Consider the following 27,516-nt stretch of genomic DNA (forward strand, 5'->3'; position numbering starts at 1 on the left):
ACAAACTGAAATCAAACAGTTTTCAACTCAAAACTTTATTCTAGGTGATGTTACATTTGCACATAGGACCCCATGTTCGAAAGGAGCTTCTGAACTCTCTCGCCATTGAATTTGTCAGGTTTTGGATGGTTTCTGCTTCAATTGTTTTGCATGAGGACAGAATACCCTCCCAGAGCTGTTGCTTAGATGTGAACTGCCTCCCGCCATCATGGACACTCCTTTTGATGATGCTCCAGAGGTTCTGAATGGGGTTGAGGTCAGGGGAGCATGGGGGTCACACCATAAGTTTGTCCCCTTTTATGTCCATATCAGCCAGAGATGCAGATGTGTTATGTGCAGCATGAGACGGTGCATTATCATGCATGAAAATGATCTTGCTGCGGAATACACGGTTCTTCTTCTTGAACCATGATAGGAAGTGCTGTTTGAGAAACTCCACATACATTATGGAGTTCATCTTTTCCCCTTCAGGGATCCTAAAGGGGCCGACAATCTCTCTCCCCATGATTCCAGCCCAAAACATTACTCCACCTCGTCCTTGTTGGTGCCGTAGCCGTGTTTCCATGGGGTGTCCATCAACCAGCCATCCTCCACTCCATCCATCTGGACCATCGAGCTTTGCACGGCACTCATCGGTGAACAAAACAGTTTTGAAGTCAGTCTTCATGTATTGTTTGGCCCACAGGAGCCGTTTCTGCTTGTGTACAGTGGATAGAGGAGGTCGACAGGATGGCTTACGCACAGCTGCAACCTCTGAAGGACCCTGCATCTTGTTGTTCGGGGGACGTTGGAGGCACCAGCAGCTTCAAAAACTTGTCTGCTGCTATGACAAGGCTTTTTTGCCGCTGCTCTTTTAACCTGATGTAATTGCCTGTAAGAAAGAGTCCTCAATTTGCCCTTATCAGCACGCACACGTGTGTATTGTGAATCAGCTACATACTTCTTGATTGTGCAATGATCAGGATGAAGTGTCTTGGCAATGTTGATTGTAGTCATGCCTTGACCTAAACACTCCACAATTTGTTGCTTCTCAGCAGCCGACACATCCTTTTTCTTTCCCATTTTGGCAGAAAATTTAGGCTGCTTAATAATGTGGGACAGCTTTCTTAAGTAGTCTTGCCTTTCATTGGACACACCTGCCAAACTAATTAGCACAGATGTCTGCAATTGCTTACAGTGATATAAAGAGCCCTGACACACATCACCATCAATGGGTTTAACTGACAAACAAAAAAATTCTTAACTTATCACTCCTAAACACTTTTTGCATAATAATTTGGAACACAGTGTACTTGTGCTTTTTCACAAAACACCAGTGGTTCACGTAGTGAATCTTACAGTTCTAACTTGCCAACCGTGGTCTGTATGGAGTTGTTCAATAAAGGGCCCAAAATTAATATAACATAGACGGGAGAGGTCTCTATGAATATGAATTCCTAAGTATTTGATACCCTGTGAGGGCCAGGCAAATGGAAAGTTGGACTGGATGGAATCCTGTATGGATTTGGGGAGGGAGACATCGAGGGCCTCAGACTTCGCTGCATTGATTTTAAAATTTGACCATGTAACAAAGTGATCTATTTCAGCCATAACAGCAGGGATGGATATATGTGATTGAGTGATATATACTAGGACATCATCAGAAAATGCAGAGCACTTGTACTCGGTGCCTCCCACCTCAATCCATCTAATATTGGGGTTATGGCGAATTGATGAGAGCAGGTGCTCCGTCACTAGGATGTATACGAGAGGGGACAGAGGACATCCCTGCCTTGTCCCATTGGTGATTATGAAAGGTGATGAAAATGTTCTATTTATCCTCAGCCTAGGTGACGCATTGCGATTCAAGGCCGTGATTTTGTCTTTAAAAGGATCCCCTAGACCCCTACCCCAAGATTTTTAAGAGAATAATATATGGCGTGCCAGGAGACTCTATGGAATGCTTTCTCAGCATCCAATGAGAGTATCTAATTACAAATTTTAAACTGCATCTAGCCCAGGAAATACTTTGTGCCTAGTAGCAGTGTCTGCTAGTCAGCGGATTATCCCAGCTGTTAAGCAAGCTACACCACCTGTAGTTTGGACACTTAATTTTTTCAAAGGAAATGGTTCGGGCCCCTGGGACACTCAGTGAAGAGCATCGGGGAGGCACCTCAAGGCACAGGGGCTGGGACTGGCGGTAGGACGCCTTGCGGTGGACCGCCATGCTCGATCCTTATAAAAGCTTTTTAACTGCAGCAGCTTTAGTGGACGCTACTGGAGCTGGAATTACCGCGGCTGCTGGCATGAGACTTGCCCTTCAATAGATCCTTGTAAAAGGATTTAAAGTGTACTCATTCAAATTAGAGAGACAATTTAAATTAAAAAGATTAGACCTGCCTCCACCGCAGGGGGGCTCGTTCGACCCACCAGCGGACAGGCACCATTATTGGGAGAGGGGGGCTGGCCGTCAGGGTCCACCGTGGCTCTGGCACAAACCCGGCGACACGGAGGTCGCACGCGCAGGAACGGACTGGCTGTGTCGGTTTCGCACTTTTTTGGTTTAAGAAGGGCATGACATGCCTATATCTGTGTCCTCCTCTCCTTTTACTCCTCCACCTCTTTTCTTTTCACAGGACTATATGTACTTGTCACTTTTCCCTGTGTTAGTTGTGTCTTCTGAGCAGTTTGTCAGCTTTTGGACATCTTTGAAGTGTTTTCTATGTGTTTTCTATGTGTTTCTATGTGTTTTTGTTTGCCTGCCATTTGTTTTTAACGGTGGTTTTAACGGTGTTCGACGAACAGTTCGGCGAACATACGGGTGTTCGACGAACCAAACCGAACTCGAACACTGCGGGGGTGGCTCAACACTACTCATAACAGCTGTAGTTTTACTGAGGAGAAATTACATAAAGGTGGACTCAATTTACTTGATTCTTTAATTATGTGAATTCTCGATGCGATTGGTCACTAAGGGTTTTATTTAAAGGTATCAGACTACAGGGGCTGAAAATGAATGCACGTCATAAACAATGAATCAAAATTATTACGCCAGGTAAATTTACCAATCATTTCCCTAGAAGACATAAAGTTTTTATGTCAAACTGGAGGGTTGCTTTGAGCCTATAACTGGTATGGGCTACAAAGGCAAATAATTTGCAAATATCATGTAAATATGAAAATATTAGTTTATTTGCTCCTAAATTCTGGATTATTTTTTATTTATATAGGACTTTGTATTTTGTCTGCATATAACATATTAAAACTAAAGTTACCACCATTGTTTCACATGTTACTTAATTACATATTTTTATACCTGTATTATATGTAGCTTGTTGACTTTGAAAGCAGAAGTAGAAGATACAACATTCAAGTCAGAGCGGAAAACAAATACAATCCCGAACTGTTTGACGCAGCTACCATAAGAATCTACGTTGTTGATGTCGATGAACCTCCTATGTTTCTTGAAAGAGAATATGTAATGGAAATCCCTGAAAGTTCGCCAGTTGGTTCTCTTATTGGTTCCGTCACTGCAGAAGACCCTGACAACACTAATACTATAATAAGGTGAAACATCTGTACAATAATATATACAGTAACTATGGGTTATGCTGTCATGGCAATTGACAAACAATCTCTATGTGCATCGTTTCCATAGTCATCATCATTATATTGTACACAGCAAGTATTATTTATGTTTGTTTTTGTATGTAAGATTTTTGTACAAGGCCAAAGATATTTATTGGTTTCATATACAGATGTATGGCCATGGGCCATGTGGATTTATGGGTTATATATGCAGATATATCCTTCTTTATCATTACTATCCAGATATGAATGAGAGGCTTTGAAAAAAATATATTTTTGGATACTCTGTCAAGATATGTTTATGATTTATATGCCCAATTCATTACTACATTTTCCCCAAATTTTTGCTAGAATAAATTTCAATTATTAATTTATTTTTTTTCTACCAATTCATGAAAGGATTTGTGCCTTTTTTAAATTTGTCTTTTGTTGGCAAATTTTTATATTGATGTGGCTTTTCCAAATGTTTGAGACATATTCATCAGACATTACTTTTTTTTTTAAAAAATGTTACAAATTTTTTGGAAAAATATACTTCAGTCTCTCTCTGGGGTAAATTTTGTACCCCGGAAACACAATATTTTCAGAAATTTTGCTGAACATGTGGATTTTTGCTCTAAAGTGGTGCAATAAAGGTTAAGGACAAAATTAAAGATCATTACTTGTGCAAAGTTCATAAACTATTTAAAAAATTTGGCACAAAACACGACAATGGATACCACTTTGCAAAATAAAAAAGTGAGTAAACCCCTTCATGTCATATGACATATATTTTTATACTGTATATAGACAAAAAGCTTTGCACACTATTCATGAGGTTATATTTATATTGGAATTGCTATTCTATATTTTACTCAATTTGTTACTAAGAGAAGTGCAATGTGGGATCTGTTAGGTCACTTGTCACACAGCTATCACTGATTAACAGCCACTATGTAAATGAATAGAGAAAACACTTTAAGTTATTAATATTGATAAAAAAATACTTTTCTCTAGGTATGCCATGCTTCACAACAAGCGCTACAGATTGTTTGATATTCATCCAAGTAATGGTTCTATCTTTATACTTAAATCTTTGGATCGAGAAGTTGATCATTGGCATAATATAACAGTAACTGCAACAGAGGCAAGTAAGTGATTCTTGTAATCTGTGTCTAGTTATTATATATCTATCCTATCTATCGATCTATCTATCTATCTATCTATCTATCCATCCACTAGCTCTCAACAGCCATAATAAAACAGATTAACCCTTTCGCAACCTTGGGTTTTGTCGTTTTTGCTTTTTCGTTTTTTGCTCCCCTTGTTCCCAGAGCCATAGCGTTTTTATTTTTTGGTCAATATGGCCGTGTGAGGCCTTATTTTTTGCGGGACGAGTTGTACTTTTCAACGCCATTACTAGTTTTACCATATCGTGTACGGTAAAATGGGGAAAAAATTCCAAGTGCGGTAAAATTGCAAAAAAAGTGCAATACAACAGTTGTTTTTTATTTATTTTTTTTACCATGTTCACTGAATGCTAAAACTGACCTGCCATTCTTATTCTCCAGGTCATTACGAGTTCGTAGACACCAAACATGTATAGGTTCTTTTATAATTAAGTGGTGAAAAAAAATTCCAAAATTTGGTAAAAAAAAATAAAAAAAAAATAGCACCATATTCCGAGACCTGTAGCGTCTCCATTTTTCGTGATCTGGGGCTGGGTGAGAGCTTATTTTTTGTGCACCAGGATTACGTTTTTACTGATAACATTTTGGGGTAGATCTGATGTTTTGATCGCCCATTATTGCATTTTATTGCAATTTTGCAGTGACCAAAAAACGTAATTCTGGCGTTCAGAATTTTTTTCTCATTACACCGTTTACCAATTGGATTAATTCTTTTTTTATATTGATATATGGGGCGATTGTGAACGCGGCGATACCAAATATGTCTATGTAGGTTTTTTTTTTATATATATATTTTATTTTGAATGGGGTGAAAGCGCGGTGATTTAAACTTTTATATTTTTTTTATTTTTTTTATATTTTTAAAAACTTTTTTTTTTCACTTACTGCATGCTTCAATAGTCTCCATAGGAGACTAGAAGCAGCAGTTGTCTGATCGGCTCTGCTACATACAGGGGACCAGCAGATCCCTTGCATGCAGCAGAAATGGTCCTGCGCTATGAGCGCCGACCACTTGGTGGCGCTCATAGCGACCAGATCATGACAACCACAGGTGTCTGCTGCAGACCCTGGGTTGTCATGCCCACCCATCGGTGACCCGCGGTCACGTGACGGGGCCGCCGATGGGCGGGGCTTATGCGCAACCCGGAAGCGCACGTTAAATGCCGCTGTCGGAGATTGACAGCGGCATTTAACATGTTAACAGCCGCGGGTGGATCGCGATTCCACCCGCGGCTGTTGCGGGCACATGTCAGCTGTAAGAATCAGCTGACGTGCTCGGTTCAGTGAGTGCTCAGCGCAGCAGCCCTCACTGAACGGGGGGTACGCAAATGTGCGTACTAAGACGTCATGGGTTGGAAAGGGGTTAAAGGGGTTGTCTCCTTTCAAAATAAGACTACGGAGGTGGTTGATTGATCACCATTGGCCTTGCTCTTGCACCCTCGGCTAACAGCGGTTTTATCTAGGGAAACCACAGCCACCTGTAGCCATTGCCAATGTCAGACATTCAGGATTTTGGGTACCCATGTAATATAAGGATGTCTGCCAGAATTCAGACAGGGCATCTGTCTGTTCTGACACATAAACAGGGTGATCCACTTTATGATATCCATATGCCCTAATCGGGCATGTGGACGGGGTATATCTTCGTGACATAACCAAAAGAAATCAATAAGTTTATTTAGTCAGCAAATGCCCAAATTTTAGTGATTATATTTGTAAAAGATATTACTTATTTATTGGACATTGTCTTTATTTTTGTTTCCCATTTAGAATCTCCAGCCTATGTATCCTATGTACATGTGTACATTCGAGTAATGGATGTCAATGATAATGTTCCTCAACTTCAAAGTTTACCTGATATATATGTTTGTGAGAAATCAAGGATCGGACAGGTGAATTACATAAATTCATTTTCAAATCTGAATTAGTATACTATATGTAATTCCCATTCCGCTGTCTATAGTATTGTTATACCTGCTAGACAATAGGTATTTGTACAGGAGCTTCATACCCTGAGGCCATAACGAAATTCATTAGGCAGGTTGTATAAAAGATTTCAGAGTATTGTAAGATTTTCCTACTGCAGAGATTGCTGACACATGAAGAACATTGCTTTGTACTGCTTTGCTTCAGGGCATAACAAAGTTGGGCTCTGAAGATAATTAGCAAGTGAAGACAACACATGGCAAAGGTGCCTGACTGGTGGGAAGCCAAACCTACCATATATAGCACCTAGTAAGGCATATAAGTCAATGAAAAAAATATATATATTGCATAGGCTAGAAATAATTGAATTTGTTTTTATGTTGGCGCTTCTGTTTATAATAACAAATATTTTTAAAAGTAACTAGACTCTATTTTTTTTTAAATACTTTTTTCCACCATAGAAAGTTATGAAGCTTTGCAAATCACTTTCTTAAGGAATTTTTCTTCATTCCTGAACATAATTGAATGTATTTGGCTTCCAAACCGCTGCTTTTCCACAGATTTTTCGCCTGCTATCAGCTTCATTGATTTCCGAATGTACTCATTTGGAGCACTATGATGGCATATAAGGGTCAGCACCTGTCTGTTCCTCTGAGTTTTTCCTTAGGGCTCGCTCACACCGCCGTATACATTGGACGAGTGCTATCTGATTTACAATCAGATAACACTCGGACTGCTGAGAACCGTTTTTTTTTCACTGACAGAATCTGTCATCGAAAAGAAGCAATTTCACTCTGAAATCAGATTCCACTCACCTATTCATGGCTATTGGTGAGCAGAAAATATCAGACTGCACTCGGATGACATATAAGTCACTCGGATGACATATAAGTGCAGTCCGATTTACGCACACTGGCACAATGGGGAAAGATTGAGAAATTTTGTTCTACATCTTCTCCTCACAGTGTCTTATGATACTCTCATTCTCTCATCTGAGACAATCAGATTACAGTATGCTAATACTCGGATTGATCAGAATGTCATTAGCATAATCGACCCGATTTTCCCGAATGAGTCAATCTGCGGTCTTATGACCCTGGCCTTAAAATAAAAATCTCCTGCAGCTTATCCCTAGAGTTAGTGAGACAGATGAGCATTTTCTTATATCATTTGCAACTGAAGGCAACTAGATGGAGGAAAAATGTGACTTATAAGCAAGTTTTTACAGGAATAAAGACAATTCCCCCAAAAAAAGTGATTTGCTACATTTTATAACATTCCACGCTAGATAAAATTATTATTATTATTATTATTACAATAAAATAAAAAATGGCAGCCTAATTTATTACGGTGTTTCAGCTTACAAGCAATCATGTGAGGGTGACAGCAATACCAGATGCAGTCAATAAAAAATATTACTACAAGCTCATTTAGACAAGTAAATTTTCAGTTTTGAATGCTATCATATGCCAAAGAAACACACACAGACAGCAAACAAACCATATGTAAGAAAGTAAGGTAGTTAGAATTAATATTTTGCACTACTGCAGTACTCTGCTATGGTTTTATGAAAAGACTAATTGATTGCATGAAAAAAAAAACTGATGGCATACATACATCAACTGTATATGGCATCTATTTTCTTTGATTTTACAGATTTATTGCAATTAACATTGGACACTGTATTTGGCTTTTTAACATTTTTAATTGTTCATATATAAAAATGAATGTCATACAGATGTGAAGAACAAACATATGGATGACATATGGGTAGCATATAGACAAATTAATGATTTAACATAGGCTCATATTGAACCTCTTTTGAGCCATTTATCGGTCTTTTAATGTCCGACTGACCTCAACCGATTGGAATAGTGAAAAATAGTAACCATTGTTAACTAACAGCCTTTTTAACAACACATTCCGATGTCTAAATATTATCCCTTTTTGAAGGCAGTTGCCTTCACTGTGGGTGTTTATACACAGACCATGCAAATGAAAGAAGCAATGGCTTCTTCATGTGTGTGGATGCAAAATGTATCACTGTTTAGGGAGCTTAAAGAGCTATTTTCTTTGCTAAATAAAGAAGCAAAAGCTTTTTCACAGGGAATCCAAAAATTATCCCTTTACTGATTGAGCAAAAATAAGTATCCTAGACAGCACGTTTGAAAGTAAATAAGTAATAACTTTTCAATTAGTAAAAAGAAAATATCCTATACCATTGTTTGATATTTGTGTTCCCTCAAAAGAGTATTTTTGACATCAGCTGTGCAGTCTATCACTATAAAACACAGTGAGCAGGCAGCCAGGAGTTGTGTGGCTGGTATGGCTATGCAGTGGCAGTGGTAAAAGCCTCACCATAGAGAATTAATACAGGGCAGACAATGAAATGTCTGGCAGAGAAGGGTCAGCAATGGCCGCCCCGGAAGGAGCAGTACTACGGTATAGATGACATGATGAACAGGGAGTAGATGTCCAGTTGAGGTTGTGCTATCAGCACTTATTGGCAGCAGAAGGGTGTAGTAGAAAATAGACAATTGATAGGCAGGCAGATTGCATGACCTATTTATTCATTGGCATCAGCCATAGCTGAATGAAAAGTCAGCAATGTTACATGCCTGATATACTTTGACAAATGCAAGGTTTTTGAAGCTTGTGATAGATAACAAGGTCCAATCGGGTGTGGTAAATTCACTGGTCATGCTGATTGCCTTCTCTGACATTACACTGCATGCTGGACATGGAAGTACGCCAATAGCAAACTAGGCCAGTTCTTGCTACTAGTTCAATCTGCTGACCCAGAAGTCAAAGGGATCAGGGCTCAACATATCTGCCTGAGAAAGGACACAATCTAGGTACAACTGCATCCATATCTGATGCATGTTCATTTGCTGCAGTTTGTCAAGACTGTCACATTGGCAGAAATAAGATCTAGTTTATCATGCCAAAGATACTACAGCTGTTGCTTCTGCTGTCCTTGCTACTTGTTGTTGGCCTAATACTGGCATACGCAGGGGAGCATTGGGCCTGCGGGGTTGCAGAGAGGTCTACTGGTTGCTTGTATAGTTAGCTGACATTTGTTTGGATAATGAATCGCTGAGCAGGTAGCACAGCTTATCATGGTAAAAAGCTCTTTTGGAACCCATAAAAAATTAAATCCATATATTTGCTTTTAAAGCAAGGATCTAAAAGCATGGCTTTCCCTTTGCTTGGTGTTAACTATATTCCTCTCACCCCACAAGTATTTTTGAATAAAGCTTGCCATTCATAGTCCTATTGGTTCAGTTTTATCACTCCCCTCTCTTTGCCAACTCTATATCCGCCTCCACATCCACTTGCTGCTGCTCATCCTTCTACTTCTCCTCTTGCTCCCCATCCACCAAATCCTGTAGCATGTAACATGGGCCTTGGGGATCCCCAACAGAAAAAGGGTGGCACTGAACATGTGCAAGTTGCTGATTTTCCTAATCCCCCTCTTGTTTTCTGGTATTTTTATCCAGCATAAATATGAGGGGGATGACATTGTTGATTCCACACTTGCCCCTACTGACAAATTTAGCCACCTCTTCAAATGGCTTCAGTATGTGAACATACATCTCACAGTAACTCATGCTCCAGTTTGGCTGCTTTATAATATAGTTGTTCATTGCTTTGCGCTGCGCATACAGATGCTCCAACATATGAAATATTAAATTCCAGGCAACACAAGCAAGGCAGCGCTCTAGCTGACTGATCTGTTTTTGCAAAGCTGACACTTTCCTGTCCTTAGTCACCACTCTCCTCAAGTGGTTACATTTTTGGATGAAATATTTATCTATTAAGGACATGGTACATGCAAGGTTCATGCAAGGAACATACGATACTTTGCCACACTATATTGCAGTCAGAATCTCCTGTGGTTTGTAAAAGTGCACAAAGAGCCAGACAGAGTACGAGTTGATGTATAGAAGCAAACTCCACTGCAGACATTCAAGCTGTAAAACCACTTAGCTCTACCTTGCATGAGCAAAATGATTGAAGTTGCTGTGTGGAATCAACATTATACCATGAGGCTGTTGGGGATTGGGTCATGTTGAGTATGATCCAGAAGATATGAAGGAAGAGATAGCAAACCTAACACATTGTGGTGGAAACACACACGTTGTCAAAATGGTTGGTACCCCTTGTTTAATGAAAGAAAAGCCCACAATGGTCACAGAAATAACTTGAATCTGGCAAGACTAATAATAAATTAAAAATCAATGAAAATAAACAAATGAAAGTCAGACATTGCTTTTCAACCCTGCTTCCTCTGAATTTTTTAAAAAATTAGACTCATGAAATAGGCCTGGACAGAAATGATGGTACTCTTAACTTAATGTTTTGTTGAACAACCTTTTGAGGCAATGACTGCAATCAAACGATTCCTGTAACTGTCAATGAGACTTTTGCACCTTTCGACAGGTATTTTGGCCCTCTCCTCATGAGCAAACTGCTCCAGTTGTCTCATGTTTGAAGGTTGCCTTTTCAAGGTGGCATGTTTCAGTTCTTTCCAAAGATGCTCAATAGGATTTAGGTCAGGGCTCATAGAAGGCCACTTCAGAATAGTCCAATGTTTTCCTCTTAGCCTTTCTTGGGTGTTTTTAGCTGCGCGTTTTGGGTCATTATCCTGTTGCAAAACCAATGACCTGCGACTGAGACCAAGCTTTTTGACACTGGGCAGCACATTTCTCTCTTGAATCCCTTGATAGTCTTGAAATTTCATTGTACCCTGCACAGATTCAAGACACCCTGTGCCAGATGCAGCAAAGCAGCCCCAGAACATAACAGAGCCTCCTCCATATTTCACAGTAGGGACAGTGTTCTTTTCTTGATATGCTTCATTTTTCTCTCTGTGAACATACAGCTGATGTGCCTTGCCAAAAACTTCCATTTTTGTCTCATCTGTCCATAGAACATTCTCCCAGAAGCTTTGTGGCTTGTCAACATGTAGTTTGGCAAATTCCAGTCTGACTTTTTTATGACTTTATTTCAACAATGGTGTTCTCCTTGGTCGTCTCCCATGAAGTCCACTTTGAATCAAACAATGACGGATGGTGCCATCTGACACTGATGTTCCTTGAGCTTGACGTTCACCTTTAATCTCTTTAGAAGTTATCCTCTTTTGTTACCATTCATATTATCCATCTCTTTGATTTGTCACCAATTTTCCTCCTGCGGCCATGTCCAGGGAGGTTGGCTACAGTCCCATGGATCTTACATTTCTGAATAATAATGTTGGTCACAGCTCCATGCGCTTGACTACACACGGTTACAGTTCCCACATTCCGTTCTGATGAAGGTCTATAATTAGACCGAAAACGCTCAATGTTATACTGAATGCAATAAAGGGAACCATAATTTCTCATCTGAGTGCCAAGTCTTTCAATTTATTATGTATGGGCTGGACGCCTTACTTGTGTACGACCCTCATTAAACCACATGAGTGCCGTATATCACTGTACATATCATGATACACAGTCAGGTATTCTTTTGGCTGCATTATTATTTAAAGTGTCGAACAGTGTTTGATAAAGTTTGAATATCTTTAGACATAACACTTCTGTCTAGAGATGGTTTTCCACTTTGTGCCCCCAGCTGGAGTGAGAATCTTTACTTTTATTTGCCAGTGCAACTTACAAAAAGTCACAAATTTGGCTTGAAATTATTTTCCTTTCTACCTATGCTCACTTTCCAGAACAATTTTTTGGAGTGTTGAGAGCAGTCAAAAATGTAACTAGAAATAAAGTGTGCAACATAAATTTTATACTTTTGACATTTAAAAAAGGTGACAGTGGCTATAATAAATTCCCTTCACTATTTTGTGCATATTGACAAAAATGTAGATTTATTTCAGAGTATTTCATTGTGTAAAAACACTCTCAGACTGAGCTCTCTGAGTTTTTAGTGAGTTTTTAATGGTGAGTATTTTCACTGCATCAAAAATGCAGTGTCTGACAGTTCTGGTGAGTGAATGGGATTTATAGACATCGCATACCTACTGTGTTTTTTTTACGCAGTGTAAACTGACCTACTGTGTGTGTTTTGAAATCTGCATCATGTAAATTTTTCTTGCGGATACACTGAGGTTCATGTGCAGATTTTCCCAATAGAATTGCAATAGATAAAAAAAATCCGCAAGTAGAAAAATTAATATGTATTTTTAGTGCAGTTTCAATACTGTTCAAAAAATGTAAAAATGCCAGTAAAAATATGCCCTGAAAACTATAGAAAATACTAAAAAAATAAACAATAATAGTTAAAAATGTCAAAAAATTAGTTAATGGAAAAAAAACTTGCATGTTTCCTGAAGTGTCATCCTCTTGCAAAACTGCCCTCATGAACAACCCTTAAAGTGGGTTCACACAAGCAAATGCAAAAATAATCCATTTTTCATCCAGAAGAAAAAAAATTTTCATCCACATTGCCATTACAATCCATATCTCAGTTTCTGTATTGCATCCGTTCATAAAGGTCAAATACTGTTTCCTGCCTTAATAATGGTAATGTGTCTGTGAAAAACGTGTGACATATAGAAGGTTAACAAGATGTGTTCCATTTTGCCCGCACCTATTGACTTCTAATGGGTGAGTCTGACCTGGAATACGGATCAAAGTAGTGCATTATTTTACAAGAAGACTGTCGGTCCGTCTGTAAAAACGTTCCTGTAAACTACTACATTGACTTGAATTGGTTCATGTGAGGTCCTTATGCTACCTGTTTTACATACAGATAAAAAGTGTACATTTAGGCTATGTGCCCACGATGCAGAAATGCTCCGGATTTTTCCTGAGCGTTTCTGCATCTCCCCTGGCAGAAAAAATGCATGCGGATTGTACATGCGGATTGTACATGCGGATTGTACATGCGGATTGTACATGCGGATTGTACATGCGTTTTCCTGCCAGGGACATGCGGATGTGAAGCATTCTTCTCATGCATTTCCACATGCGGGTTGACAAGCTCTTTCCAAGCAATTTTAGCATCACTTGGAAAGTGCTTGACATCTTGGTCACACTATATAAATCCATGCAACCGGCATGGATTTATATAGTGTGACCGAAAGAATGGTAAAAAAATAAAAATAAATCTATACTTACCTTCCGACGGCCCCCGGAGTCTTGCTTCACTCGATGCTGACTGCCGGCATATCACGGTACACTGAAGGACCTGCCGACGTCAGCGTCACGTGACCCGTCACATGACTATGACGTCAGCTCAGGTCCTTCAGTCCATCGCGATTTGCCGGCATGAGAGGAGGAGCGCAGCGGGGGCCGCCAGAAGGTAAGTATCATATTTATTTTTTATTTTATTCTTTTTTTTACAGTTTCTATGGTACCCGGGTCCGGAGGAGAGTCTCCTCTCCCCTAGACCTGGGTACCATCCGCACATTGGAACGCGTGGATTGCGCATCTACATATACAGTGATGCGTAATCCATGCATTCTAATGCAAGTCAATGGAGGCGAAAACGCAGCACTTCCGCAAAATAATTGATAGTGCTGCGTTTTTTCCCGCAAAGAAAATCTGCAGCGGAAATTCCCACAGCATGTGCACAGCACATGCGGATTATCATTGGGGAACATGGCAGGCCTTCTACCATGCGTTTTTTAAGCGTTTCTGCAGCATTTTTGCAGCTGCAAAAACGCTTAAAAACACATCGTGGGCACACAGCCTTAATGCATTTATATAAACAAGCCCTTAGTCTATGCTGCCACTATAATTTTTTTGGTGAAGGTTTTTCCTTTAGATATTTTCATGAGCAAAAAATCATAGCATATTACAGTTCCAGAAAATGTGTATGGGATTTACAGAAATCTCATGTCACTTTGTTTTTTATTTATGCTGCAAAACTGACCTTCAGTGCCCTGCAGTATGACACAACTCCTACGCGTGTGAATTTCTCTTGTAGCAATTATGCCTTTTACTCGTATTTGCAGATTTTCATTATAGACTTGAATGAGATGTTGAAAATCCACAGTTAGAAAAGGCATACAGCATGTGTTTTTATTGCATTTCCACGTCAGAAATTGCAGTAAATATGAGTAAATGGCATACAATTTTATTAATAAAGTTTTATGAAATTCATGTAAGTTCATGGAGAACTGGGTCGACTTCGCTGTCGGCTAGAGGCTCTACAGTAGGGACGGGCTGCATCTCAATGGGGAGGGTGCAGCTATGCTTGGGGAAAAATGGTCAGACGGATGGAGAAGCTTTTAAACTTGGATCTGGGGGGAGGGAGGGTATGCGTGTGTCACGCTGTCTCTGTATACTGGAGGTAGGGGGCCTAAGCTGACCCTAAGCTGGGGCCCTGACTAATCCCTCAACCTGGAGGTACTGTTAAAGGTACAGAGGTCCAGGCCGCCAGCGTAACCCCTACCTCCTGAGGATCCCTGCACCTAAGTAATCTAGTCCTGAGAAGGACCCCGATCACAACAAAAGAGGACAAGTAATAATATGCCCACACACAGTACTTAGACGAACGAGACAGTACAAGGGAAAAACCAAAACCACCTTGCATACAAAAACTACACAACTACAACAGAGGGAACACCAACGGGAAAGGAGATAAATGATAAAGCGAGGAAGGGAAAAACCACTCCAAATACACTTATCTCAGAAACTCCAAATACCACGATCCGCTCTGTAAGTCTGTATGAAATGCTTTCACCGACACTTCCCAAACAGACCAGCAGGCATTTGAAGGAGACTCACTACAGCAGCATTGATTGCAGCTGGGCGAGGCTGGACCTCGTCTAGCACAGAGAGAGAATTAACTCCCTCACTGCCGAAAACACAAAGCACCAAAAAGTCAGCTGCGAGAAGTCAGGCTGTGTAATCGTGACGATCTTCGTGGCGACACACCCGTGACAGTACCCCCCCTTCTACGAGGGGCCTCCGGACCCTCAGGGCCAGGTTTATCCGGGTGAGTCATGTGGAAGGCCCGAACTAATCGGTCTGCGTTAATATCCGACGCAGGAACCCACATCCTCTCCTCAGGACCATACCCTTTCCAATGAACCAGGTACTGAAGGGACCGGCGATTAAAACGTGAATCGATGACCCTTGATACCTGGAACTCCAAGTTACCATTGACCACCACTGGAGGGGGAGGTAAAGGTGACGGTACCACCGGCACCACATACCTCTTAAGCAACGATCTGTGGAACACGTTGTGAATTTTAAACGTAGGGGGGAGGTCAAGACGGAATGCCACCGGATTAATAATAGAACTGATTCTGTACGGCCCGATGAACCTGGGACCCAGTTTCCAGGAGGGAACCTTAAGTTTAATATTCCTGGTAGACAACCATACCAGATCGTTCACACTTAGGTCCGGACCAGACACTCTCCTCCTATCAGCCATACGTTTGTATCGGTTCCCCATAGTATTCAGATTCTTCAGCACCCCTCTCCATACTGAAGCGAGTGATGAGGAAAATCGTTCCTCCTCAGGAACCCCCGAAGAGCCCCCCCTACTGAAAGTAAAAAACTGGGGGTGAAAACCATATGCCCCAAAAAACGGGGACTTACCAGTGGACTCGCTCCGCCTATTATTAAGAGCAAACTCTGCCAGAGGTAAGAAAGAAGCCCAGTCCTCCTGGTTCTCTGACACAAAACACCGGAGATATGTCTCCAAGCTCTGGTTCATACGTTCCGTCTGACCATTGGTCTGAGGGTGAAAAGCTGATGAGAATGACAAATGCATCCCCCGCCGTGCACAAAACGCCTTCCAGAACTTGGACACAAACTGAGACCCCCGATCAGACACCACATCGGAGGGTACCCCGTGAAGCCTCACAATCTCCCCAATGAACACCTGCGCAAGAGTTTTAGCATTAGTGAGAGCCGGAAGAGCGATAAAATGTGCCATCTTGCAGAACCTGTCCACTACAACGAGTATGACCGTTTTACCCGAAGACGGAGGGAGGTCCGTAATAAAGTCCATAGACAGATGAGTCCAAGGACGCTCCGGGATCTTCAAAGGTAAGAGGGCCCCAGACGGATGGATATGTGAGGTCTTAGAGCGCGCACAAACCCCACAGGACGCGACAAAAGTTACCACCTCCTTATGTAAGTTAGGCCACCAAAACCGACGCGAGAGGAGATCCACAGTTGCTTTACTCCCCGGGTGTCCTGCCAAAACTGAGTTATGGTGTGCCTCGATCACCTTTTGTCGCAAGTGATCTGGAACAAACAGTCTCCCCGGAGGTCCAACAGGGGCGTCCCCCTGAGCCTCCAATACCTCCTCCTCCAGCTCAGAGCATACTGCCGAAACCACCACCCCCTCCTGAAGGATAGGAATCGGGTCGTCCGTATTCCCGGCCCCAGGGAAACTGCGAGATAAGGCATCCGCCTTTACATTTTTTGACCCAGGACGATATGTAACGACAAAATTAAACCTGGTAAAAAACAATGACCACCTAGCTTGTCTGGGATTCAGACGTTTCGCGGACTCCAGATATAGCAGGTTCTTGTGATCGGTGATGACGGTGACCGGATGGACTGCCCCCTCCAAAAAATGGCGCCACTCCTCAAAAGCTAACTTAATGGCCAAGAGTTCCCTATTGCCGACATCGTAATTCCTCTCAGCGGACGACAATTTTTTAGAGAAAAAGGCGCACGGATGCCACTTACCAGGGGACGAACCTTGTGACAATACTGCTCCCACCCCTACCTCAGAAGCGTCTACCTCTACAATGAATGGCTGTGACGCATCAGGTTGAATGAGTATGGGTGCCGAGGCAAAACATTTTTTCAAGCAGGAGAATGCTTGACAAGCCTTGTCAGACCACCTAGAAAAATCCGTCCCCTTTTTAGTCATGTCTGTGAGAGGCTTAACCATGGACGAGAAATTACGAATGAACTTCCGGTAATAATTAGCAAACCCCAGGAAACGTTGTAGTGCCTTAAGATTCTCTGGCCGATCCCACTCAAGAACTGCCCGCACTTTCCCAGGGTCCATACGAAAACCGGACGCTGAAACCTGGAAGCCTAAAAACTGGAGTTCCTGTACGGCGAACACACACTTTTCCCATTTGGCATACAGTTTATTATCCCGCAAGATCTGTAACACCTGCCTAACGTGCTCCTGATGAGACACCAGATCCGACGAGTAAATTAAGATATCATCCAGATATATGACAACAAACTGTCCCACCAGGCGGCGAAAAATGTCATTAACAAAGTGTTGGAACACCGCCGGGGCATTAGTCAGACCGAATGGCATGACAAGGTTCTCATAATGCCCCTCCGGAGTGTTAAACGCCGTCTTCCACTCATCCCCCTCCTTCATCCTAATCAGATTGTACGCCCCCCTGAGATCCAACTTAGAGAACCATTTGGCGCCCACGATCTGATTAAAGAGATCGGGAATAAGTGGGAGTGGATACGGATCTCGGACCGTAATCCTATTAAGTTCACGGAAATCCAGGCAAGGGCGTAGGCCTCCATCTTTCTTCTTAACAAAGAAGAACCCCGCAGCCACCGGTGAAGATGAAGGTCTAATATGCCCCTTAGCCAGACTTTCTGAAATATAATCCTTCATGGCCTGCCTCTCAGGACCAGAAAGGTTATACAACCTAGCTTTAGGTAACTTGGCCTCAGGGAGCAGTTTTACAGAACAGTCATACTCGCGATGAGGAGGTAGTTCCTGACACCCTTTCTCCGAGAATACATCCTCAAAGTCCGCCAGAAATGGAGGTAAGACCCAAGGAGTAACCGCACCGATGACCGTGTTCATGCAGTTTTTATTACAGAATTTACTCCATTGGCTTATCTCTCTGGTTTGCCAATTAATAACCGGGTTATGCTTAGTTAACCAAGGAAGGCCCAACACTATAGGAGTGGGAAGACCCTCCAACACGTAGCAAGACAACAGTTCTTTATGTATCGCCCCCACTTGAAGTTTTACGTCATGCACAGCTTGCAAAAAACTTCCCTGACCGAGAGGCCTGGCATCGATCGAGAATATGGGGATGGGTTTAGCCAACTCACTCAATCGCATACCTTGAACCCGGGCAAACCGAGCATCAACCAGATTAGCCCCGGCCCCACTATCCAGAAGAACAGATATCCTCTCAGTTCTCGTACCCACCACCACCTCCGCCGGTACGAGAAACTGAGACAAACCTAGGGACGAAATACCTACTCCCAGATTGCCGTCCACCACACAACCTGGGATCAACAGTTTTCCGACGACTCTTCACTCTGCAAGGGACGGGATGGACACCCCCCAATAAAATGTCCCTTTCTCCCGCAGAAGAAACACCTTCCTGTCTTATGGCGCACCACCGGTCCCCTCCCCCGAAATGATGTCCCTCCTAATTGCATAGGCTCCTCTGGACTGACCAGGGGAACCACCATATGAGGGGACCTTGTAGGAGGTGGAGTCATCACAGGGGGTCGAGTTATCCCGCACCTCTCCCGAAGCCGTCTGTCAACGCGAATAGCCAGGGCCATAGCGGCTTCCAGTGACGCGGGAGAGTCATACTGTGCCAACACATCCTGTAATTTGTCGGATAAACCTTGACAAAACTGGCTCCTAAGAGCCGGGTCATTCCACTGGGTGTCCGTGGCCCACCTACGGAACTCCGAACAGAATTCCTCCGCCGGACGATCTCCCTGCTGGATCCTACGTAACTTAGACTCAGCAAGGGAGATCCGATCTGGGTCATCATATACGAGTCCCAGAGCAGCGAAAAACCTATCCACTGACTGGAGAGCCGGGGAGCCCGGGGGAAGAGAGAACGCCCAAGATTGTGGGTCCCCTTGTAGGAGCGAGATGACAATTCCCACCCTTTGTTCTTCACTCCCCGATGACCAAGGCCGCAGCCGAAAGTACAATTTGCATGCCTCCCGGAAAACAAAAAACTTGTCCCGCCCCCCAGTGAACCTGTCAGGGAGAGCTACTTTAGGTTCTGGTCCGGCTTGCTCCTGAGGATGCAAAACCTTGGACCTAACGTCCGCCAGCTCCATGGACAAACTCTGCAACTGCCGAGCTAGACCGGCTACTGGATCCATGGTAGCTGGAGAAAAACTAAGTGGGTCGGTGAAAATGTCACGCTGTCTCTGTATACTGGAGGTAGGGGGCCTAAGCTGACCCTAAGCTGGGGCCCTGACTAATCCCTCAACCTGGAGGTACTGTTAAAGGTACAGAGGTCCAGGCCGCCAGCGTAACCCCTACCTCCTGAGGATCCCTGCACCTAAGTAATCTAGTCCTGAGAAGGACCCCGATCACAACAAAAGAGGACAAGTAATAATATGCCCACACACAGTACTTAGACGAACGAGACAGTACAAGGGAAAAACCAAAACCACCTTGCATACAAAAACTACACAACTACAACAGAGGGAACACCAACGGGAAAGGAGATAAATGATAAAGCGAGGAAGGGAAAAACCACTCCAAATACACTTATCTCAGAAACTCCAAATACCACGATCCGCTCTGTAAGTCTGTATGAAATGCTTTCACCGACACTTCCCAAACAGACCAGCAGGCATTTGAAGGAGACTCACTACAGCAGCATTGATTGCAGCTGGGCGAGGCTAGACCTCGTCTAGCACAGAGAGAGAATTAACTCCCTCACTGCCGAAAACACAAAGCACCAAAAAGTCAGCTGCGAGAAGTCAGGCTGTGTAATCGTGACGATCTTCGTGGCGACACACCCGTGACAGCGTGCTAATAAGGGGATAGATAGAGTAGACAGAGAGAGTGGGACAGCAGGGGTTATTATTATTATTATTTGTTATTATACAATTATAGGGTTATAGAGGATATTGGGGGCCTAGGATACGCAAGGAAAGTAGGGAGCTGAGTAGGAGTTACAAATGTGCTAATAGTATTAAATGTCTGCGGGCAAATGCAAGAAATCTCACAAACAAAATGACTGAACTGGAGACTCTTATGTCAGTCACAGAATATGATGTGGTAGGTATTACGGAAACCTTGCTGGATTAAAGCCATGGCTGGATGACAAACGTGAAAGGATATTCTACATTTAGAAAGGACAGGAAAGACAAAAAAGGTGGAGGGGTGTGTATTTTCTTAAGATCCAACTTAAAACCTGTGCTCAATGACAACATTGGGGGGAGCTGCAACAATTTAGAGTCAGTTTGGGTTAATGTACATGGGGATGGCCATAATGGAAAGCTTTTAATTGGAGTTTGTTACAAGCCTTCTAATATAGCTGAACTCGTAGAGGAAGAAATGCTGCAACAAATTAAAAATGCAGCAAACAATAATAAGTTCCTTATTATGGGGGATTTTAAGTATCCAGGTATTCAATGTGACATAGAATCATCCAGTTTTGCAAAAAGCTGCAAGTTCTTTACCACAATTCAGAACAATTACCTCTCTCAGCTGGTAGATGAACCAACCAGGGGAGGTAATCTGCTGGATCTGGTGCTGTCAAATAGATCAGATGCAATCTCAGATCTACAGGTCCGGGAGCATTTGGAAAACAGTGACCATAATATGGTAAGTTTCAACGTAATATTCAATAAAACATTTCAAAAAGGAAATGCAAAAACCTGGAACTTTAGGAAAGCTGATTTCAATAAATTAAGGGAAGAGCATAATCATGTAGACTGGGACCAAGTCATGTTAACTGGGAATACCGAACGCAAATGGGGCATGTTTAAAGAAATACTACTAGAATCCTGTAGAAAATTTATACCCTCTGGTAATAAAATGTCCAGGAATTAGAAGAAACCATTAAGGATAAATAAGACAGTACAAAGTTTAATAATACAAAAACAAAGGGCATTCAAAATCTAGAAGGCCGAGAATACAGAAATAGAATTTCAGGAGTATAAAGACCTAAATAAGAAATGTAAAAAAGAAATCAAGCTAGCAAAATTATCTATAGAGCAACAAATCGCCAGTGACATTAAAATTAAATTCCTAAAATTTCTATACATACATCAATGCCAAAAAGATAAAATCAGATGGTATCGGCCCCTTAAAAGACGATAACAACAAGATAATTATAGAGGGCAAAGAAAAGGCTGAGATATTAAACAGGTACTTTTCATCCATGTTCACCAACAAACCGTCTGTTCCAGGAATCTTTTAACAGGGCAAAAATCAATGTTCACCGCCTAATATAACTAGTTTAACACTAAAAGAAGTATGCCTGCGTCTCAGCAAATTAAACATTGACAAATCCCCCAGTCCAGATGGTATTCATCCATGGATATTGAGGGAATTAAGCTCAGTAATTGACAAACCGCTGTATCTCATTTTCTTAGACTCTCTGGTAACAGGGGTAGTGCCACAGGATTGGACGATAGCAGATATGGTACCGATATTTAAGAAGGGTAAGAAGGTGGATTCAGATAACTACCATCCGGTAAGTCTGACATCAGTAGTGTGCAAAGTTTTTGAGAGCATCATAAGAGATGACCTGCAGAGTTGTATCGCAGAGAATAATCTAAGAAATGATAATCAGCACGATATTTATGAAAAGTAGGTCTAACCAACATATTGGGGTTCTATGAGGAGGTAAGTGCATATCTGGATGTTGGTAATGCGGCTGATGTGATTTATCTGAACTTTGCAAAAGCATTTGATATTGTACCACATAACATCCTTATACTGAAGCTACAGAAGCAAGTACTTGGGGGAACTATATGTAGATTGGTAAGGAATTGGCTAAATGATAGGAAACAAAGAGTAGTCATAAATTATATTTTCTCTAAATGGGATATAGTCAGCAGTGGGGTACCACAGGGATCAGTGCTAGGACCGATTCTTTTCAACCTCTTTATTAATGACCTTGTTGATGGGATTGAGAGTAAAGTGTCAGTTTTTGCTGACGACACCAAACTATGTAGGATATTAAAATCTGATCTTGACATTACGATATTTCAGAACGATCTGGATAAGATGACTGAATTGGCAAACACTTGGCTGATGAGGTTTAATGTAGATAAATGTAGAGTAATGCACCTAGGACGGAGTAATCCTATTGCTGCATACACATTAAATGGGAGTGTACTCGGGACTACAGAACAGGAGAAGGACTTGGGTATTCTGGTTACAAGTAAGCTGAGCAGCAGTACTCAATGTCAAGCTGCAGCCGCAAAAGCAAACACGATTTTAGGATGTATAAAAAGAGAAATAAAATCCCGTGATCCCAAAGTATTGTTACCCCTTTATAAATGGCTGGTGAGGCCACATCTGGAATATGTGAGCCAGTTTTTGGCTCCACATTTGAAAAAGGATATTTAGAAGTTAGAGTCAGTTCAAAGGCGGGCAACTAGATTATTACAAGGGATGGAAGGCCTCTCATATGATGAGAGGCTGAAAAAGTCTAGTCTGTTTAGCTTAGAAAAACGACACCTCAGAGGAGATCTCATTAACATGTAAAAATATATGTGTGGTCAGTACAAAGGACTAGCAAATGATGACTTATTCCAAAGACCATACTAAGGACCAGGGGGCACTCTTTATGTTACTATGTAGAAATTAGTAAAACAATTCATACAGTTCATATCAGTTGCACATGATTTCTCAATATGAATAGACTGCTACTGCTCAGTGCTCGCCCGTGCATGTCACTGCTCGAGATGCTCGGCGCTCACCAAATATTTCTGGGGTTGCTCGGTGGGAGCTCGGGTCCCTTTCTTGCATATTTGACACTCCTTAGAGCGCCAATCAATATGCAGGAATTTTCTGCCACACACTGTAATGCCGCAGCCATGTTGGTTGTGGCATTACAGTGATTGGCTGGCCGCATATCAGACCTGGCGCCACCGTGCTCTTCACAGTCTACTCCGCAATCAAGTAGTGTAGGGAGAGGTGCTGCTGAGCTAGGAAGAGATTTGGTTGTTTATTAGTTAGTGTAGGTATTTTACAAGATTCTCTACATACCCATGTCAACTAACAGTGCTTCTGAGGACTAATCCAGCTGCAGAGATATCAGTGCTAGACAGGCAAGTATGGTATATAGCAGACTGCAGTGCACATAGCAACAGGGTCCATTCCTGTTCTCTTTGCTGGTGCTTTTACAGATATTTATAGAAATAGCCCCAGGTATCAGGTGCCAGAAATATTTTATTTTAATCTTAATCCTGATTATTTGCTTACAAAGCAATCCAAAGAACACAGTTTTTCTGCACCATTTGCTTGTTGGCACTGCAGAATACAACCAGGTCCTTTCCATATTACAACGCTAAAAAACAAGCTATTTAAAACTGTGGTTTGTCCGTCACACGGATCACATATAATTGTGCTGAAAATATTGCCATTTCTGGCCTCCATTGAAATTTTGTTGCAGTGTGTCAGTGAACTTATTGACATGAGGTCGTAACTGTTAAAAATAGTTACCTACAGGCCAGCTATTAAAAACTGTGTTTTGTCAGTCACACGAATCACATATAATTGCGCTGAAGATATTGCCATTTCTGACCTCCATTGAAATTTTGTTGCAGTGTGTCAGCGAAGTTATTGACACCAGTTTGTTGTTAAAAATAGTTACCTAGAGGAAAACTATTTAAAACTGTGGTTTGTCTGTCACACGGATCACATATAATTGTGCTGAAAATATTGTCATTTCTGGCCTCCATTGAAATTTTGTTGCAGTGTGTCAGTGAACTTAATGAGACGAGGTTGGCGCTGTTAAAAATAGCTACCTTCAGGAAAACTATTTAAAAATGTGGTTTGTCCGTCACACAGATCACATTTAATTGTTCTGAAAATATTGCCATTTCTTGCCTCCATTAAAACTTTGCTTCAGTGTGTCAGTAAAGTTATTGACACCAGTTACAAGGGATGGAAGGCCTCTCATATGATGAGAGGCTGAAAAAGTCTAGTCTGTTAAGCTTAGAAAAACGACACCTCAGAGGAGATCTCATTAACATGTAAAAATATATGTGTGGTCAGTACAAAGGACTAGCAAATGATGACTTATTCCAAAGACCATACTAAGGACCAGGGGGCACTCTTTATGTTACTATGTAGAAATTAGTAAAACAATTCATACAGTTCATATCAGTTGCACATGATTTCTCAATATGAATAGACTGCTACTGCTCAGTGCTCGCCCGTGTATGTCACTGCTCGAGATGCTCGGCGCTCACCAAATATTTCTGGGGTTGCTCGGTGGGAGCTCGGGTCCCTTTCTTGCATATTTGACACTCCTTAGAGCGCCAATCAATATGCAGGAATTTTCTGCCACACACTGTAATGCCGCAGCCATGTTGGTTGTGGCATTACAGTGATTGGCTGGCCGCATATCAGACCTGGCGCCACCGTGCTCTTCACAGTCTACTCCGCAATCAAGTAGTGTAGGGAGAGGTGCTGCTGAGCTAGGAAGAGATTTGGTTGTTTATTAGTTAGTGTAGGTATTTTACAAGATTCTCTACATACCCATGTCAACTAACAGTGCTTCTGAGGACTAATCCAGCTGCAGAGATATCAGTGCTAGACAGGCAAGTATGGTATATAGCAGACTACAGTGCACATAGCAACAGGGTCCATTCCTGTTCTCTTTGCTGGTGCTTTTACAGATATTTATAGAAATAGCCCCAGGTATCAGGTGCCAGAAATATTTTATTTTAATCTTAATCCTGATTATTTGCTTACAAAGCAATCCAAAGAACACAGTTTTTCTGCACCATTTGCTTGTTGGCACTGCAGAATACAACCAGGTCCTTTCCATATTACAACGCTAAAAAACAAGCTATTTAAAACTGTGGTTTGTCCGTCACACGGATCACATATAATTGTGCTGAAAATATTGCCATTTCTGGCCTCCATTGAAATTTTGTTGCAGTGTGTCAGTGAACTTATTGACATGAGGTCGGAACTGTTAAAAATAGTTACCTACAGGCCAGCTATTAAAAACTGTGTTTTGTCAGTCACACGAATCACATATAATTGCGCTGAAGATATTGCCATTTCTGACCTCCATTGAAATTTTGTTGCAGTGTGTCAGCGAAGTTATTGACACCAGTTTGCTGTTAAAAATAGTTACCTAGAGGAAAACTATTTAAAACTGTGGTTTGTCTGTCACACGGATCACATATAATTGTGCTGAAAATATTGTCATTTCTGGCCTCCATTGAAATTTTGTTGCAGTGTGTCAGTGAACTTAATGAGATGAGGTTGGCGCTGTTAAAAATAGCTACCTTCAGGAAAACTATTTAAAAATGTGGTTTGTCCGTCACACAGATCACATTTAATTGTTCTGAAAATATTGCCATTTCTTGCCTCCATTAAAACTTTGCTTCAGTGTGTCAGTAAAGTTATTGACACCAGTTTGCTGTTAAAAATAGATACCTACAGGACAACTATTTAAAACTGTTGTTTGTCCGTCACATGGATCACAAATAATTGCACTGAAAATATTGCCATTTCTGGCCTCCATTGAAATTTTGTTGCAGTGTGTCAGTGAACTTATCGGCGCTGGCAAAAATAGTTACCTACAGGCCAGCTATTTAAAACAGTGGTTTGTCCGTCACACGGATCACATATAATTGCGCTGAAAATTCTGCCATTTCTGGCCTCCATTATAATTTTGTTTCAGTGTGTCAGCGAAGTTATTGACACCAGTTTGCTGTTAAAAATAGTTACCTACAGGCCAGCTATTTAAAACTGTGGTTTGTCCGTCACACAGATCACATATAAGTTTTCTCCAAATTTAGCCATTTGTAGTGAGCGTGGAAAATATTGTCCTCCATTTAAAATGTTCAAGGTACATGGCAAGGGACGGGAACTAGATGTGATGGTGATGGTGCATGCAAAGGTCGAGGCCGTGTGCAAGCTGAAATTGTGCCACAACAAACACCCACATCTTCTCTCTCGACCTTCATGTCCCAATTAATAGGGGACCGCAGAACACCACTATTGAACAAAGAGTAGTGTGAAAAGGTTATTGGTTGGATAGCAGATAATGCTTTCAGTCACTTAGCCACCACCACCAGCCTGACTTCCACACGGTCAAGTCTCAGTAGCCATTAGTCTGGACTGCATATTCCTCATCCTGATCCTCCTTCCTCCCACCATCCCGAGTGCTCAGACACAACTGATCCCATACTTGGACTTTCCAAAGAACTGTTCACTTTTCCATTTATAGATTTCGGGCTTCTCGCCTGGTCCACTTGAAGCGGGGAAAGAGGAGATCGCATGTAGCGATGCCCAAATATTGGAGCAGCCACGGTCATACGAAGGCGACGGTGGGAAAGCGTCACAAGAGGTGGACGATGATGAGATACAATTGCCTGAAAGTCAGGAGGAGGACCAAGGTGCGGAAGTGGAAGACGAGGTGGTGGATGATATAGTAACTGACCCAACCTGGCAGATGGACATACACAGCGAGGACTGAAGCACCCAGGGGGAGGGAGGCAGAGCACCACAACAGGCAGGAAGAAGCAGTTGGTTGGCCGCAGACAGAAGGCGGGCAACCATTCCCTGTAACAACTGTTAGGTCTTCCCGAGTCTGGTTGTTTTTTAAAGACTCTGCCGATAACCCCAAAAAGGCCATTTGCATCAACTGCCAGGCCAGCATCAGCAGGGGTAGCAAAACTAGCAGCCTGACCACCACCAGCATGATCATGTATATGGTAGCGAAGCATCCGACTAAGTGGGCTGAACCCCAGGGTTCAGGAACAGTGTCTGTGGGTGGCACCACTGCTTCTCCCACTGTTGTGCGTGCAAGTCAATCCTCAGTCCATGGCAATGAGAAGATGTCTCCTGTCCAGCACCTGTCATTGCACACTCTCAACTAGTACCACCAGCAAGCAAGTCCACGTCCTTGTCCCAGTGCAGCGCTCAGTAGTCCCTACCCCAGTCCTTTGAACGCAAGCGCAAATACGCAGCCAACGCCCCA

At 42.1% G+C, this 27,516-nt stretch overlaps 1 protein-coding gene across 2 annotated transcripts in view; it reads left to right on the forward strand.

Moving 5' to 3' along the window:
* LOC141265646 (cadherin-19-like) overlaps positions 1–27,516 on the forward strand; it is a 348,511-nt gene that overhangs the window by 248,673 nt on the left and 72,322 nt on the right. For both annotated transcript variants that reach the window (XM_073678970.1, XM_073678969.1), the window contains exons 7-9: positions 3,311–3,546; positions 4,564–4,697; positions 6,507–6,628. In XM_073678970.1, coding sequence (XP_073535071.1) covers positions 3,311–3,546; positions 4,564–4,697; positions 6,507–6,628 — 492 coding nt within the window. The remainder of the gene's footprint in view (positions 1–3,310; positions 3,547–4,563; positions 4,698–6,506; positions 6,629–27,516) is intronic.

This window comes from Phyllobates terribilis, unplaced genomic scaffold (assembly GCF_046119375.1).
Source record: "Phyllobates terribilis strain yellow unplaced genomic scaffold, ASM4611937v1 Scaffold_4__5_contigs__length_816908805, whole genome shotgun sequence".
Classification (NCBI taxonomy): Eukaryota; Metazoa; Chordata; class Amphibia; order Anura; family Dendrobatidae; genus Phyllobates; species Phyllobates terribilis.